The 18693-nt window shown below is 41.8% G+C and overlaps 1 protein-coding gene across 1 annotated transcript in view; it reads right to left on the bottom strand.

Annotated features, from left to right (window-relative positions):
• The window catches only part of MERTK (MER proto-oncogene, tyrosine kinase), a 150212-nt gene that overhangs the window by 20402 nt on the left and 111117 nt on the right, over window positions 1–18693 (bottom strand). The window contains exons 11-15 of the mRNA XM_073672782.1: window positions 15658–15743; window positions 14618–14713; window positions 3487–3567; window positions 3116–3208; window positions 1231–1349 (exon numbers count right to left, since the gene is read on the bottom strand). Coding sequence (XP_073528883.1) covers window positions 1231–1349; window positions 3116–3208; window positions 3487–3567; window positions 14618–14713; window positions 15658–15743 — 475 coding nt within the window. The remainder of the gene's footprint in view (window positions 1–1230; window positions 1350–3115; window positions 3209–3486; window positions 3568–14617; window positions 14714–15657; window positions 15744–18693) is intronic.

The raw sequence follows: 18693 nt of genomic DNA, 5'->3' as shown, positions 1-18693 counted from the left end.
GAATGCTGCGGACCCTGGATGCGAGAAGCCGGTGCTCCAGCAGCGTGGAGTTGCGGTGGTGGGGAAGCAGGATCGCAGGGCGACGGCTGCAGCAGAAGAGGTGAAATGCTGCGGGGCCGATGCATGGCTGGGGGCCGGTGTCTAGCTGTTGGATGGGGCCTCGCTGAGGGCCTGGGGACTGGGCCTGGTACCGGGCCGGCGTCTTGCTGTGAGTGGCGTGGCAGAGCGGCTTCCGGTGCCCACGGCCATCTTCCTGTAGATCACAGCTTCAGGAAGATGGCCGCAGTCACCGGAAAGCCACTCACGCAACTCTGCCTCACAGCCAGACACCGGCCCCGGTACCCAGCCAGGCCCTGGCCCCGAGCCAGATACCGGCCCTCCTCACCTCTTCTTCTGCTGCTGCCATCACCTTCCTGATGGCGGGAGGGAACGGAGGGGCCCTGCGATCCCGGTCCACCACCACCACCACACCACCGGTAAGTTACATTTGGACCATAAGATGCACCCCCCATTTTCCTCCCAAATTTTTGGGGAAAAAAAGTGCATCTTATGGTCCGAAAAATACGGTATATTACTAATGCAGTATTTTTTTGTTATTGCAGTGCTGAAGTGGTGCTAGTAATCTAAGGTTACTGACCCGAGTATTCTACTTACCTGCCGCCGTCTTCCCCTTCTATAGCTGCCACTCCCGTCGGTCTCCAGCAGCTTGTGACCTGTCGGATTGCTCCATTGTTTGCTGGAGCGAGACGGAGGTCACAGCTCATGTTAAGTCTATGAGTGCCTCCTTCTGCCTTTCATAAACTTGCATTGAACACTTGTGGCCGTTACTTCTGACTTCCAGTCAGTTAGAAGTTGCAGTCACAAGATTGAGCCGCAGGACCAGAGCAGCAGGGTAGGGACCTTACATTAGAAACACCACTCCATCACTAGAAAAAAACAAAAACAAAAATGCTGGAGTGGTGCTTTAAATAGTTAATTATACATAATGATAATGTTTAGCTTAATGGTAAAGACCCTGACATCAATGCAACCCCCGAAAGGGCTGTCCAGGATTAAAAAAAAGGCTAAAAGCAGGAAATGTGATAAAAAAATAACCAATAGGTAGCTTTTAAATCAATTGATTATGTGTCATTTCATTATTTGATTTATTGACTTATTTTTGGTATATTCAGATTTATAGAGAGGTGTTTCTTGCATAAGAATTGTAATAATATAACTTCTTTATCTTACTAGAGGTCCAGATCCAATTCGAGAGGAAAGAAGAAAACTGTGCAGATCCCCATACGTCATGAATGGTAAAATGACCATGGGCTTGGGGGTTCTTCTAGGGCCTACTTCTAGGCAGACACCTGGAATAGAAATACACATACACAGTATTGTGAAAATATTTGTAACCAAAATAAAGGCTAACAGCCATGGAAATGATTGATTTGTAAAATCATAAAAATGTTCATTGTGTTAAAGGGGTTATCTAGGACTTTGCTTATATTTCCCTATAGGGCTAAGAACTTACAGGCAGTTAGTTACTAACTACCTGCCTGCTCTGCCCAGCTCCAATCTCTGACAGCTCAGAATGACGTTGACATAGCAGCTCCTTCTCCTCCGCTCTGCTCTGTTGACGGGGCCTCACTGTAGATGTCATGCTGATTGGCAGTTTGACAGCTATCTCCCTGCAGCCTATCAGCATGAGGTCTCCAGTGACGCCCCGTTGACAGAGCAGAAGAGGAAGAGCTGCTCTGTTGACATGAGGTTAAATGAAGCAGCATAAACAGTCTATGACCACTCTCAGCTGGCGTCAGGCAGAACAGGCAGGTAATTAGCAACTACCTGTCTAAGTTTGTGGCCCCATAGGGAAAATAAGCAAAGCCCTGGATAGTCCCTTTAACTAGGATGCAAGGATTTCTACAATGCTTCGTTCTGGAACCTGAAAGACTATAGTTCCCCATACACATGAGCCAGATGATTGTCCAGGAAGAAAGGATACGGCATGACTGATTTCACCCTGAGATAGAATAAGAGAAAAGCTGCTGCCAGAGATGTTTTAAAGGAAACACTCAAGAGCTGAGCAGAGCGAGAGCTCCTGTGTATGATAGAGCCGGGCAAGATAGCGGCCAGACGAACAATCGTTATTGGCTAATGCAATCTAATATTAAGGAGCTTTATTTCCCATTTATAGCACTATCAGGGTGCCAGTGATTGCATTTTTTTGACCCAGTGCCTGAGTTTGTTTCTGGCTTTTCAATGTTATCTGATCACCCACTGTTCTCTACAGTTCACTGATTGCACGGAGCTAATTACCGCTTCTTTACCCCATTTCATACCACATGTTCCTGCCCTGAGCATTTTGCTCCTATGGCTGCCATAGTTACAGTGAAAAACTGTACAAAAAAAAAATATCAGCGGGGTGCTGGGTGTCGGACTCACACCAATCTAATAGTGATGACCCATCCAAGGGTAGATCATCAATATTATGAGACAAGAGAAACCCCTTTAAGTATGCATATGACTGTAGTAACTTGAATAAGTAGTTTAACAGCTTATTCAGCAACAAAGATGAACAGTAAAAAAAAAGATATGTTATTATTTTAAACTTTTTACCCTATCTTTGAGTTAAAAAAAATATTCAATACTTTATATGTACTCACAAACAGCGGCAAAAGAAATTAAAATTTCTCCTACATAAAACTGGGACTCATGCAGCCACATTGGTGAAAAACAAAATCTAAAAGTTATGACTGCTAAAATGCAAGAATTCTTGGTCATTAAAGGGGTTTTCTCCACAAACAAAAAGTTAATTTTAATCAACAGATCTTTGAATAATAATAACTTCCACAATTGGATGTGTTTAAGTAAAATGTTCCTGTGCTGAGATAATCAATAATAAGGAACATGGTCTGATCATACCACATCTCCTGGGCAGGAGGAAGCGAAAGAGTATACAGACATTACAGCAGGGGGATCACAGCTGATTCTTTTTGTGAGGCAAAACATTTCATTGCTTGTTTTCAAACAATGTTTTATTTCAAAGAAAGAATCATTTGCGGTCCCCGTGCTGGAATGTCTGTATACTTTTTTTTAAAATTCCTTTGTAAAAACATTATTATAAAAACCTTACCAAGCAATTTAATCACATTTGGATGGTGGAAGTCTTTCATGCAGGCCGCCTCACTTAGAAATTCTTCTATTTCCCTTTGTGAAAAGTTGTCCACTGTGGATATGAAAACAAATTAAGCCCACATGAGAATACAATGTTACCCAGACACAAAAATAAGTGTAAGGCAATCGCCATCTAATGTAGTGAAAATAGTTAGCTAATAATATTCGTTAATAATAATTTTATTTTTTAAATTTTATTTTTGCATTTTCATTATGCTTGAACAATAACATAAAGATTTCATTAATATTCTATGTTGTTAATAAAATGAAGCAATATAATGTACAAAACTGGATACTGGCATTCTTAGCAGCAAGATGAAGTTCCCTTACATTTCATGGTCTTCACAGCCACTTTCTGAGTTGTCCCATCAGGATATCGCAGTTCCCCTTCCATCACAGATCCAAATTCACCTAAATAAAGAAAACAACTGATCATGTCTGTTCTATCATGGATCTTGTGTACGTGTAGCCGGTGGCACCGCAAGGAGCTGCAGAAGCATCAGATCGAATTGGCTTTAGAAAAACATGAAATTGGTCATGTAGTGCAAGACATCATTATATCTATGATCAGTTGAAAAGGTAACAGTCGCTAGTTTTAATTTGTATTTCATGAATCAATACTATACATCAAAATAAGCAAGTTTGTAATACACTGACGAGTAAAAGGGTAACACTGTTTTGAACATTTGACTTTCAGGCTCCATATCTCACCATCCACTACTGCTTCGAGCGTGAGACTACCGTCATTTTATAGACAATCATCTTGGCTATCTCATACATAAATTTGACTTGCAACTATTTAGCATATGATTAGTTATGCAGAGTCTTGTCATATCACTGCATTGTTACTGTTTTGCTCCTGGTGGTGGAAAAATCTTTTTCTTCCTGTATACTACAAATTACAACCTGTTCTCACATTCCCTAAATAGCTCAGTGTGTTATTAAGTTGATCCCCAAGCGAAAGGTCACTGGTTCAAATCGAGGAGGAGATTGGTAGATTTTCCAAGAAAAGAGAAACAGCATCAACCAGCTCATCGATAGCGGTCTATAGGCCAAGAAAATTGCCAAACTGCATCATGTGAGTGCCATGACAGTTGGAAGAATACAAAATTAAGTCCATCCATTCAAAAGCCAAGAGGTGGACGTCCAAGCAAAATATTAGTGTTAGAACCTTGCTGCTAGGTTTTTTTTCCTTTGCTGGTCACATGACCTTGTTGGCCTATTTAATCCTGCTCCGCCCTTCTGGCTTTGCTGGACTTCATTGTATATCTACTTTCTAGCTAGCCTGTGCTCTGTATCTAACTCTGTTAGTTTGCTTGGTCTACGGACCTCTATGTTCTATCTATTTTGTTTGTTCGTCTGTCTGCTACTATTTCTGTTAGGAGGTGTCCCATATTCCTCCCAGTCCTTAGTACTTGTAGGGATTCCCTCCCCACATCTATAGGTCTCCGTACAGACCAGATTAGGACTTTAGCAGGTCTGATCGCAGGATCAGGTTCCCTGTTACATCGTAGGGATTCAGCTGAGTCCTATAGTAGGGACAGATCTCCTCTCTTTCCTTAGCTTTGGTAGCAGAACATAACAGTAAGTCCAGCCTGCAAATTCTCTAAGGAAAGATTTTTTTTTTTGTTCCATCATGGTGTCGGTTCAGGATTTGGCTAAACACCTGCAGGGACTCTCTCTGGAAGTGGCCGAGCTCAGTCAGCACGTGAGTAACTGTCCTGGAGCATATTTCTTGGAGCCTAAGGTATGTTTGCCGGATTTATTTTTTGGTGAACATCGAGAATTTTTTTCATTTAAAAATGCTTGCTTACTGTATTTTCGTTTGAGACCCAAGTCCTCTGGGGATGAATCCCAGCGCGTAGGGTTCATAATGTCACTTTTGCGCAAAGAGCCTCAGGAGTGGGCCTTTTCTTTGCAACCTAGTGATACATGCTTCAGATCAGTGGATAGTTTTTTTTCTGCTTTAGGACTATTATATGATGATCCTGACCGTGTGGCATCAGCTGAGACTGAGTTGAGACATTTAAAACAAGGATCAGGTAATGTCGAAAAATATTGTACTCATTTTCGTCGTTGGTCCACTCAAACAGGGTGGAACGATTCTGCTCTGAAAAGTCTATTTCTTGCTGGGCTCAGTGAAAGGGTTAAAGACCTGCTAATTGCTTATCCTACACCTGAGGATTTGCAACAGGCTATGCAATTAGCTATACGGGTGGATAGGAGACTGCGTGCTAGGGTTAATGAGAGCAAATCCTCTGCTATGTCAGTTTCTGGTTATGATAATGTGTGTACTAACAGTGGTGAACCGATGGAGATTGGATCGGTGGCACCTCGCTCTCAAGAAAAAGACCGTCGTTTTTCGGAAGGCTTGTGTTTCTATTGCGGAAAATCTGGTCATTTGATTAAAGGCTGTGAGCTTCGTATGAAGAAAGAAAAAAAAATGGTCAGTCACGCCCGTATTGCCTGTTTAAATTCCAAGGGTATATTTTTAGCTGCTTCCACGATTGCTCAGGAAAAATTAATGGAATTTCGGGTGTTTGTTGATTGCGGGTCTACACTGAATGTAATTGATGGGGGATTCGTGGAAAAACTCAATTTAAAACCTGAACCTTTATCATCCCCCATTGCTGTGGTTTCTGTGGATGGCTCCCCTTTGAAGAATATTACTCTCAAGGTCAGTGAATTTCCTCTCACTATTAATGGTGTTCACCATGAGAAATTGGATTTGGTAGTGTTGAATAACTTGCCTTCTCCAGTAATATTGGGTTTGCCCTGGTTAAAATTTCACAATCCTGTACTGGATTGGTCTACCAGTGAAATTAAATCCTGGAGCCATAAATGTTATGACAAGTGTTGTAACGGGCGTATTGCAGCTTTGGATAGGGGAGAATTGCCTGTTCCTATTCAGGATTTTTGGAGAGTTTTTTCTGAGAAGGAATCGCAGGTTTTGCCTCCCCATAGAGACTATGATTGTTCTATTGAATTTGTCCCTGGAGCGACTCTTCCTAAAAGTCGTTTATTTAACCTTACTATTCCTGAGAGGAAGGCTTTGGAGGAATACATACAGACAAGTTTGGCCGCCGGTCACATTAGGCCCTCTAAGTCTCCTGTGGCGGTTGGATTTTTTTTTGTAAAAAAAAAGGACGGCGGTTTACGTCCTTGTCTGGATTTTCGTGAGATTAACAAAATTACGGTACGCAATCCTTACCCACTGCCATTGATTCCTGATCTGTTTAACCAGTTATTGGGGGCCAAGTGGTTCTCTAAAATTGACCTTAAGGGGGCATACAATCTGTTGCGCATGAAGGAGGGTGATGAATGGAAGACTGCTTTTAACACTCCTGTGGGTCATTTTGAGAATCTGGTTATGCCTTTTGGTCTTACTAATGCTCCTGCATTTTTTCAGAATCTGATTAATGACATCCTTAGACCTTTGATCGGTAAAAATGTGGTTGTGTATTTGGATGACATTTTGATTTATTCGCCAGATCTGGAGTCTCATTGGCGGAGCGTGCGTGAGGTATTACAGTTATTAATGGACAATTCGCTTTTTGCTAAGCTGGAGAAATGTGAGTTCGCTGTACAGAGAATTAGTTTTTTGGGCTACATTATCTCCAGCAAAGGTTTTGAGATGGATCCGGTTAAGGTTCAGGCTGTGCAGGAATGGCCTAGGCCTATTGGTTTGAAATCGATACAGAGGTTTTTGGGTTTCGCCAATTACTACAGAAAATTCATAAAAAAATTTTCTAGTATTGTCAAACCTCTGACTGATCTCACCAGGAAAGGTGCTGATGCGGTTCAGTGGTCTTCTGAGGCCATTGAAGCTTTTGTGTATCTCAAGGAGAGGTTCACCTCTGCTCCCATCCTTATGCAGCCTGATGTTACTAGGCCGCTTTTGGTTGAGGTTGATGCTTCCTCTGTGGGGGTTGGCGCAGTATTGTCTCAGGATAACGGGGATGGATTACATCCCTGTGCCTTTTTTTCAAAAAAATTTTCGGAGACTGAACTGAATTACGATATTGGTAATCGGGAATTATTGGCTATTAAACTCGCATTTGAACACTGGCGCCACTTCTTGGAAGGTGCGGAATTTCCCGTTCAGGTTCTTACGGATCATAAAAATCTGATATATCTTGATGCTGCCAAGCGCCTGAATGCCCGTCAGGCTAGGTGGGCACTGTTTTTCTCGCGGTTTAATTTCTCCGTTACTTACATCCCTGGTACTAAGAATGTTAAGGCGGATGCCTTGTCTCGCAGTTTTTCTCCCATAGTCGGTGCTGAGAAAGAGGAAAACATTTTACAAGAAGGTGTTGTGATAGCTGCTTTAGACTCCGTTTTGGAAGATGAGATTCTTAAAGCTCAGGAGAATGCCCCATCTAACACTCCTCATGGGAGGTTGTTTGTGCCTGGGACCTTTAGGAGAGATTTGTTTGTTGAGTGTCACGAATCTCGGTTGGCAGGTCATCCCAGAATCTCTGAGACCAAGAGACTGGTGGGTCGCAGTTTTTGGTGGCCTGGATGGCAGAAGGAAGTCATTAAGTGGGTGCGCCAATGTACTATATGTGCTAGATCTAAGTCCTCACATACTCCTGCTGCGGGGTTGCTTTGTCCTTTGGAGGTCCCCAGTGCTCCTTGGACACATTTGGCTATGGACTTTATAACTGACCTTCCCCCCTCTGAGGGTTTTACTGTCATCTGGGTGGTCGTGGACCGTTTTAGCAAGATGTGTCACTTGGTTCCCTTCGTCAAACTGCCCTGCGCTAAAACTCTCGCTAAGGCCTTTGTCAAGGAAATTGTCAGACTTCATGGCGTTCCTACTGACATTGTTTCTGATAGGGGTCCTCAGTTCGTGGCTCGTTTTTGGCGTGCCTTTTGTGACAGGTTGGGAATTCATTTGTCGTTTTCGTCCGGATATCATCCTGAATCTAATAGCCAGACAGAAAGGAAAAACCAGGATGTTGAGCAGTTCTTGCGTTGTTTTGTGGCAGACAATCAAGAGGGGTGGTCTGAGTTTCTGCCACTTGCCGAATTTGCTCTGAACAATCATACATCTTCTTCTGCTGGTTGTTCGCCTTTTTTTTGTTGTTCTGGGAGACATCCGTCGTTTGGGTCGTTCTCCAAGTTGGGATCTGCCGTGCCTGAGGAGGAGAATTTTTCCGGTGATTTGGAAAGAGTTTGGACGGATGTGCGTGGTAATCTTCAGGAGGCCAACAGAAAATCTAAAGACTACTTTGATAGGAAACGACAGGAGGTTTTGTTCGCTGTTGGTGACATGGTTTGGTTGTCCTCTAGGAATCTGCGGTTGAGGATTCCTTCTAAGAAATTGGGTCCCAAGTTTGTAGGGCCCTTTAAGGTGCTTCAGGTTGTCAACCAATCTGCTGTTAGGTTGGAGGTTCCTACCTCCTGGAGAATTAATCCGGTCTTTCATGTCTCTCTGTTAAAAAAAGCTGTTGTGTCGGATGGTGACGCCTCTGCCTCTGTTCCTCCGGTGGTGGAGGACGGGGAATATGAAATTTCTCGCATCCTTGACTCTAGACGGTATAGAGGTAGTTTGCAGTATCTTGTGGCCTGGAAAGGTTTCGGACCCGAGGATAACTCTTGGGTGAGGTCAGATGATGTTTCCGCGTCCAGACTTATCAGAGCGTTTCACAGGAGATTTCCTGATAAGCCTGGTCCTAGGGGATCCGGAGGATCCTCTTAGAAGGGGGGGTACTGTTAGAACCTTGCTGTTAGTTTTTTTTTCCTTTGCTGGTCACATGACCTTGTTGGCCTATTTAATCCTGCTCCGCCCTTCTGGCTTTGCTGGACTTCATTGTATATCTACTTTCTAGCTAGCCTGTGCTCTGTATCTAACTCTGTTAGTTTGCTTGGTCTACGGACCTCTATGTTCTATCTATTTTGTTTGTTCGTCTGTCTGCTACTATTTCTGTTAGGAGGTGTCCCATATTCCTCCCAGTCCTTAGTACTTGTAGGGATTCCCTCCCCACATCTATAGGTCTCCGTACAGACCAGATTAGGACTTTAGCAGGTCTGATCGCAGGATCAGGTTCCCTGTTACATCGTAGGGATTCAGCTGAGTCCTATAGTAGGGACAGATCTCCTCTCTTTCCTTAGCTTTGGTAGCAGAACATAACAATTAGAGTCAATAAGTTGGCTCATCACAAGGTCTATCAGTTCTGGAGCGACAAACTCGGCAGTGGAGGTGGCTCATATGCTCCTTAATAGTGAGATCACAGACATCCATGCAAGCACCGAGCGACACATGTTACACAAGTCTAAAAAAAAGTAGAAGAAACCTCCACTTTTAATATTGTCAGAAGACGCATCAGCTCAAGTTTGCAAAAAAGTACGAAAAGTGGACAGTAAAAGATTGGAAACTTGTGATTTGGAGCGATGAGAGGAAAATAAGTAGATTAGGCCCTGATGGGTGCAAATGGGTCTGTAACAAGCAAGGGAAAATGGGCTAAAGGATCAAAAATTAAAGGATCTGTCAAGTTCGGTGGAGGAAGCCTTATGATGATATGGGGTTGTTTCACAGCCAAAGGCGTTGGTTATTTGGCCAGAATCTATGGTGGTCTCAATGCTGAGCTATATGCGAGTATCCTACAAGACAAGTCACTTCATACACTTGAGTACTTTGGGTATGAATAGGATGACATAGTGTTCCAACAGGACAACGACCCAAAGCATACGTCAAGATTGGCGAAGAAATGATATACTAATGAAATGTTTCAATGACAATGAAGTATAGGTGCTGGATTGGCCTCCACAGTCCCCAGAGCTCAACTCAATTGAACACTTGTGGGTAGAGGTGAAGAAATAGCAGTATACATACCCAAGTGAGTTGACCAGTATGCACCAACCTTGGGAACATGTAGAAGAGACCTGGGATCAGATTTCGGTTGAGACATGCTTGAATCTGATATAGAGCATGCCCAGAAGGATTCAGGCAGTGTTAAAAGCCAAAGGTGGATTTACAAAATACTTACAAAATAAGAAAAATTAAAATTTAGATTTTTAGGAGCAAAACAGTGACGATGCAGTGACATGACAACAATCTGCATAACTAATCATATGCAAAATAGCTGCAAGTCAAATGTACCTATGAGATAGCCAAGATGATTGTAGTCTCACTTTCGAAGCAGTAGTGGATGGTGAGATATGGAGCCTGAAAGTTGAAAGTTCAAAATATTGTTACCCTTTTCCTTGTCAATGTATATCTTATTGGATAAATCTACTTCTTTCTCCTCCAGGACTGATCATTCATTATCAAAATTCTAAATTCCTGGGGCATTATATAGCATATATATTTTTATTTGGCATGTATATAAATAGTATATATATATTTATTTATTTATTTTTTTTTTTTTCTGGTTAGCCAATAAAGGTATCACTCAGAGAATACTTTTGTCATTTTTTGGTATAAAAGTATTTACATCGATTTTTCTGGCTACCACGGTCCCACAATATAACTTTGTATTGTACATCATAAATTCCTGGGGAAAATCTGTATTCAGTGTAGACAGACTTTCCCATTACTGAGAAAGGAGATGGCAGCTGCTACTGATAAGGTTCTATATAGACTGCAGGAAGGAGGAGCTCTGTCTCTGGCACTTCTTCCCCCTCACAACCTCTCCTCTACATAGAATCTTATCAGTACCAACTGCCATCTTCTATCTCAGTAAAATGAGAAAATCTGTCTTCATTTAATACAGATTTTACCTGTGAATTGAGACTTTTGAAAATGAAAGATCAGTCATGGAGGAGAAGAAAAGCAGATTTCTCTGATAAGATATATTACAAAGTTGCTTATTTTCATGTCTACTAGTGATTTATGAAATAAAAATTAAAACGAAGGTTACACATTAACCCCTTAACAACATTAGACGTACTAATACGCATCTGTGCCCTGGGACTTCAGAGTCAGACCCGTATTAGTACGTCATGGCGATCGCGCGCGCACACAGGCTGTGCGGGCGCGATCGCCACCGGGTGTCAGCTGATTGTCACAGCTGACACATGGTACTATGTGCAGGGAGCGGTCACGCACCGCTCCCAGCACATTAACCCCTGCGATGCTGCGATCGAAGCGGTGGCAAGGGGAGGTGATCGCAGATACTCACCTCCTCTTCCGGCTTCCAGCGCTGTCTGCCGTGGCTTCCAGGATGTTGCCATGACGACCCGATGTAGTCATGACAACATCCGGGTCACCAGACAGCAGGAAGATTTTTTGGACATGCGCAGTGCATCTCCAAACAATCTTCTCCCTCTCCAGGGCTGACAGCCTGCATGGCACGGGGATGGTGCTGCATTCCTGTGCCATGCAGGCTATCAGAGGAAAAAAGTGAAAGTCCCATAGTGGGACAAAGTAATAAAGTATAAAAACTATCAGAAAGTGAAAAAAAAAAAAATTGTAAAAATATTTAAAAAAAAAATTAAAAAAATAATCCACCAAAAATAAAAATATAATGTACCCATCAATAAATATTATTATAAAAAAAAAACAATAAAAGTACACATATTTGGTATCGCCACGTCCAGAACAACCTGACCTATAAAACTGTCCCACTAGTTAACCCCTTCAGTGAACACGGTAAAAAAAAAACGAAGCAAAAAACAATGCTTTATCACCATACCGCCAAACAAAAAATGGAATAACACGCGATCAAAAAGACAAATATAAATAAAAATGGTACCGCTGAAAACGTCATCTCGTCCCGCAAAAAACAAGCCACCATACAGCTCCATCAGCCGAAAAATAAAAAAGTTATAGCTCTCAGAATAAAGCTATGCTAAAAAATAATTTTTTCTATAAAATTGCTTTTATTATGTAAAAGTGCAAAACATAGAAATACGATATAAATGTGGTACCGCTGTAAACGTACTGACCCGAAGAATAAAGCTGCCTTATCAATTTTACCACACGCGGAACAGAATAAAAAAAAACAAAAAAAAAACAATTCCTGAATTGTTGGTTTTTGTTTATTCTGCCTCCCAAAAATCGGAATAGAAAGCGATCAAAAAATGTCACGTGCCTGAAAATGGCACCAATAACAACGTCAACTCATACCGCAAAAAACAAGCCGTCAAATGACTGTCTGCCAAAATCTGGAAAAATTATAGCTCTCAAAATATGGCGATGCAAAAACAAGATTTTACAAAAAATGCGTCTTTTAGTGTGTGACAGCTGTCAGTCATAAAAACCCCATATGATTCTGGTATCGCTGTAGTCTCAACGACCCGAAGAATAAGGTTGTCTAATCACTTATACCGCATTAGGAACGGCGTAAAAAATAAACTCTCAGGTTAGGGTTGTGCTAGGGTTAGGGTTGTGCTACGGTTAGGGTTGTGCTACGGTTAGGGTTGTGTTAGGGTTGTGTTAGGGTTAGGGCTGGGGTTGGGGTTAGGGTTGTGATGGGGTTGGGATTTTTTTCAAAAGTAAGAAAAAAAGATGACGATATGGCGACTAGTGTTGAGCGCAAGTGCTCGCTACTTGAGTTTGCATCGGGTGTTCTGGTATGCATTGAGTATCGTGGGTATTTGAGTGACATGCTCGAGTCTCCGCCCCATATGCTTCACGGCCCAAAAAACTTTGCGGGGATTGCCTGCCATGCACGAGCGATCCCCGCATGTTTTTTTTTGGGTGTCTAATAACCGTGAAACATCCGGACTGGGACTCGAGCATGTCACTCGAGCACACGCAGTACATGGTGCATACCTGAGTACCCGATGCAAACTCAAGTAGCGAGCACTTGCGCTCAAGACTAATGACAACTTATTCAATATGATGACCTAATGTTATCAAATTCTGTGTCGTACCTCTGGGTTCAAAATGTTCACTATACACCTTAATAAAATCCTTGAGGGGTATAGTTTCCAAAATGGGGTCACTTGTGGGGGAGCTCCACTGTTTAGGCACATCAGGGGCTCTCCAAACGCGACATGGTGTCCACTAACAAATTGAATGGAAAATCGGCTCAAATTGTTAGCGGACACCATGTTGCGTTTGGAGAGCCCCTGCGTGCCTAAACTTTGGAGCTCCCCCACAAGTGACCCCATTTTGGAAACTAGACCACCCAAGGCACCTATCTAGATGCATAATGAGCACTTGGAACCCCCAGGTGCTTCACAAATTGATTCGTAAAAATGAAAAAGTGGAAAAAAAATACTTTTTCATTTCACTTGTGGGGGAGCTCCAATGTTTAGGCACACAGGAGCTCTCCAAACGTGACAAGGTGTCCGCTAACAAATTGGAACCATGTCGCATTTGGAGAGGCCCTGTGTGACTAACCATTGGAAACTAGACCCCCCAAGGCACCTATCTAGATGCATAGTGAGCACTTGAAACCCCCAGGTGCTTCACAAATTGATTCATAAAAATGAAAAAGTGTTTTTTTTTTTCACTTTTTCATTTTTACAAATCAATTTGTGAAGCACCTGGGGTTTCCAAGTGCTCATGATGCATCTAGATAGGTGCCTTGGGGGTCTAGTTTCCAAAATGGGGTGGGGGAGCTCCAATGTTTAGGCACATCAGGGGCTTTCCAAACGCAACATGGCGTCCGCTAATTATTCAAGCAAATTTTACAATCAAAAAGTCAAATGGCGCTCCTTCCCTTCCGAGCGCCCAAACAGTGTTTTTTCCCCACATATGGGGTATCTGCGTGCTCAGGGGAAATTGCACAACAAATTTTGGGGTCCATTTTTTCTTGCTACCCCTGTGAAAATAAAAAAAATGGGTCTAAAGTAACATTTTTGTGAAAAAAGTTAAATGTTCATTTTTTTCTTCCACATTCCAAAAATTCCTGTGAAGCACCTGAAGGGTTAATAAAGTTCTTGAATGTGGTTTTGAGCTCATTGAGGGGTGCAGTTTTTAGAATGGTGTCACTTTTGGGTATTTTCTGTCATAAAGACCTCTCAAAGTGACTTCAAATGTGATGTGGTCCCTAAAAAAATGGTTTTGTAAATTTTGTTGGAAAAATGAGAAATCGCTGGTCAAATTTTAACCCTTATAGCTCCATAACAAAAAAAAATTTGGTTCCAAAATTGTGCGGATGTAAAGTAGACATGTGGGAAATGTTATTTATTAACTATTTTGTGTGACATATCTCTCTGATTTAAGGGCATAAAAATTCAAATTTTGAAAATTGCTAAATTTTCACGATTTTCACCAAATTTCCGTTTTTTCCACAAATAAACGCAAGTGATATCAAAGAAATTTTTCCACTATCATGAAGTACAATATGTCACGAAAAAACAGTCTCAGAATCAGGGGGATCCGTTGAAGCGTTCCAGAGTAATTACCTCATAAAGTGACAGTGGTCAGAATTGTAAAAATTGGCCTGGTCATTAACGTGCAAACCACCCTCGGGGGTTAAGGGGTTAAGCTATGGAAAATTTGCTTGATCTACGAAACAGCAATACTCACTGGAACCTCTAAAAGACCAGTTATAATGCCTACCCTCTCCCAGCACTTTTCCAAGGGACAGCAGGTTCCTCTCAACCATCACATCTTCCAACTTCTGTTGCAGATCTTCACTGATACCCAAAGTACTCACTAACAGCAGAAAACAAAAAGCATTTTGAACAACTGTTTTTGGTTTATATTTTAAACAATTTAAAGACCTGTCACTTGCAATAAATAAGTATTTTTACCTGTTGTAAAAGCCAGTGTTCTCCTGAATATGGCATTGTTTTTCTTTTGTTGCTGCACCTCTCCATTCTTGAGAAATGGCCCCCGCTAACATGTATGTTAATCTAGTCTTTTTAATCAAGTGGGCGTTATCATTATTGCGTCTTATTGAGCACTGCTCCCACTTGAATGTAAAGACTAGACTTATTTAGAGGGAAGACAGGGCCATGTCTCAGGAATGGAAGGGCACAGGAACAAGAAAAAAAAAAAAGAATGACAGACTTGGGAAAACAGCAGCATTTACACTAAAAATTACATTTTAAGCGACAGGTTATCTTTAGTGTGAATCTGACAGCTGATACATGGTCCCCGTTTCATCAGGCACTGGCTGCATGATCTGTTTGGCTCTGAAACGCTGCAGTGTTTCAGAGAAAAAACATACGTTAAAAGCCACTGGGGACTGAGCAGAGCTGGAGACTAGTAGGACAGGTGGGTCCCGGTGGTTTCTCCCCACCCACTGCCCTGGAGTGACAGGTCTCTCCCTGTGTGTGCATATAGGGAGACATCTGACACTCCAGGTCATCGGGCATGGAGAAGCCACCGGGGACCCACCTGTCCAAATAGTCTCCAGTGCGACTTTTACAGTATGATTTTCTCTGGCTGATATCATACAGCCAGTGCCTGATCGGGCAGCATTTATATGAGCTGTCAGGTTAAATTTAAATGCAAAGAAAACTGTGATTAAAATGTTAGATTTCACCAACAGGTGGCAGTCTTTCAACATTCATGAGCGACCTTCTTTAGGTTCATTAATTCAAAAACAAACTTCCAAAAACACATTGCAGTACAATGAGGATTTGCCAACTTACATGTCACTTCAAAGCCTTTCCTAGTGTAGGACTTCTTTGCCTTGTAAAGTACTCTGTCTGAATCATCCGAACCGAACATTGCATGCCTGGGTAAATGGAAAAGCACATCGAGGAATACAAGTCAAATAGCTAATGTTCATTTACCATCTTCCTCGCACTCATATTCCATAGTGCTAGAAGTCTATAATGCATTGGTTAGGTCTCATTCACATTTGTAGTGGTGTATTTTGTTAGGCATGTGCTATATAATTACAAATCAATTCAAGTACTATCACAATGTACTACTATAAAAATAGGTTCAGAAGGCAGTCTCCACATGTATTTTAATTATCTAATGCATTATGCATCCCCATTACTTATTATTATGGCTTATTATCCCGGGTTATGGTTTATCTATGAATTCCCAAGATTAGATCGGATACATTTAAAAGGTAATTATGCACCCACAGCTGTTGATGATGGAGATGTCATGCAGATAATATATCTTTTGCATCCAATAGCCCTTTTTTATTTTTTATATTGGGGCATTACAGGCACTGAATAAGAGAATGGCTTTTTCACCCAAATGCCACACAAAAAAGTATAGCGTTCTCCATCAAAAGGTGCCCACAAGGATGTAGTCTGTCACAGGTCATCTCAGTGGGGCACACACTGCTGCTTAACTCATTTTAACCTAAAATTTGGGTAAAAATATATGCGGAATATTGGACTACAACTATTTTTAGTTTACAAATGATAAAGGGGTTATCCATGACCATTTCATTTTTTTTACTACTGGACTAAGAACTAACAGGCATTTAGTTGCTAACTACCTGCTTGTTGTGCCTGGCGCCATTCTCTGCCGACACAGAGTGGTCAAAGACCGCTCCTGCCAGTGATTCAGTGGCTTCCTCTGACGTCATGTCAACAGAGCAACTTCCACCCTGCCCTGTTGATGAGACATGACTGCCACGTCATGCTGATTGACAGCCGGGGAGCTGGCTGTCGATCAGCATGAGGTCGGCAGTCACGCCCCATCGACAGAGCAACCCAGAAGAGGAAGAGCTGCTCTGTTGAAGTGGAGCAGATGAATCGCTGGTGATGACCACTCTGAGGTGGTGCCTGGAAGAACAGGCAGGTACTTGCCTCTTTTAATAACTACCTCCTGGCTGTCGATCAGCATGAGGTCGGCAGTCACGCCCCGTCGATAGAGCAACCCAGAAGAGGAAGAGCTGCTCTGTTGAAGTGGAGCAGATGAATCGCTGGTGATGACCACTCTGAGGTGGTGCCTGGAAGAACAGGCAGGTACTTGCCTCTTTTAATAACTACCTCCTGTTAGTTTTTAGGGGCTAAGTAAAAAAAATACTCCAGGACAAGCCCTTTAAATGATATGAGCAATGGCACAGATATATGAAATTTAGAACAAAAGTCTATAACTTGGGACAATTCTTGTGCAATAAATCAGCAGATATAGACTGCTAAGCCTACTGATTTCACTAGGCATGAGTCATGATCTGATGTGTAAGGGGGTCTTGCAACTCTCCCCAGGATGGGGAAGATAATTATCAGGCAGTTGGATATTTTTGTTCTTGGGGAGATAAACCTCAGCTAGAGATGACAGGCAGTGACCTAAACTGCATTTACACTGGCCGACAATCTGTCAGATTCTAATGGTAACGACATATTGTTCACGATAACGGAGTAATAAAAAATGGATTGAGTGAGTGAACGATGGGTCCAAAAACTAACGTTCATAAAGTATGAAATCGTTTAGGAGAGCAAAATAAATCTACTTAAACTTTAGAAAAATGTGCAATGGCTATTGTTCGCTCATTCAATGACATGACAAAAAAAGGAGTGGAAATTCAAGTCTTAAATAGGGTTGAGATGTAAGAAACACGGCACTCAAAACTGATGAAAAAGGAAAGATTTTTAATGATGAACAGCAATCCAAGTTAACATACACAAACATTTTGTTCTGCATCAAACCTTCAACTGTCTGCAGATCGCCCAGGGAAACAACTTAACCATGTGAACTAGGGCTAAGTAAAGCGGCGGTATACACTGCTGTGTGCAGGAAAAAGGCATAGTCATGATTATCGAAAAAATTTTGCTTCGCTAATTTGATTATATCTTCTTTGTACTTTATGAAATGGAAGTGTTTGTACAATATTTGATGAATTCACGTTTTTAAAATAATTAGATATCCGATAGTTTAAAACACCTATATGTCAGTGCACTATGTCAGATGTAATGATCACTATTCAACCATTCACAATTCTCGTCCTGTCTGACATTGTTTACTCATCATGAGTTACGATCACACCATTCATCTGCTCATGTAAGAGAGCGCTTCCTCCCTTTTTTTTTTTCTTTTACTGCGGACACATGCACGCTTGGACTGGGCGAGATAACATAAGTAGGAGGTAATTGGAAGTGATGGCTGTGGGCCGAACAACTTGGTTTTTGTAATGTATCCAGTGACTTTCTGTTCTAAGAATGGAAACAGTCATGATCTGGATTACTTTTTGGTTCCTCCCCAACCAACAATCCCTCTATAGCCAGTTGAATATAAGGCTTCAGGATCAACTCTAAAATTGTGAATATCAATATTTTAGCTTCCCTGCAGCTAAACAATTAGACTGCAGTAAAGTAGATGTCCTGTTTCTTCAATAACAAGGAACACCGAGTCATAACTAAAGGGCATCTGAATTCTCTCATACATTTATACATAGAAGTAACGATTTATTTACAAAATCACTCGTCAGGACTTCCACCAGGCAGGGAGACACCCAGCAAGCAGGCTGTGACATTTAACTCTATCATACGTGGCTCTACAATCAGCTGATATCATGTAGTCCCAGGAGATGTGGGAATCAGAATGACATTCTTTGTACATGCTTCATTTCCATGCCGTGTTATGAATGTTATGTCACAAGAATAACAAGAATCTATTGTCTACAACATCAGACCGGTAACATTCCTCAACTGATAGGAATCTTCATACCAATCATGTACTGTATTCTATTCAGCACTCACTTTCATTGTAGGAAAACA

The sequence above is a fragment of the Phyllobates terribilis genome, unplaced genomic scaffold (assembly GCF_046119375.1).
Source record: "Phyllobates terribilis strain yellow unplaced genomic scaffold, ASM4611937v1 Scaffold_3__8_contigs__length_932513732, whole genome shotgun sequence".
Classification (NCBI taxonomy): domain Eukaryota; kingdom Metazoa; phylum Chordata; class Amphibia; order Anura; family Dendrobatidae; genus Phyllobates; species Phyllobates terribilis.
The sequence above is the reverse complement of the archived record's forward strand: the minus strand, read 5'-3'. Positions and strand labels throughout refer to the sequence as shown.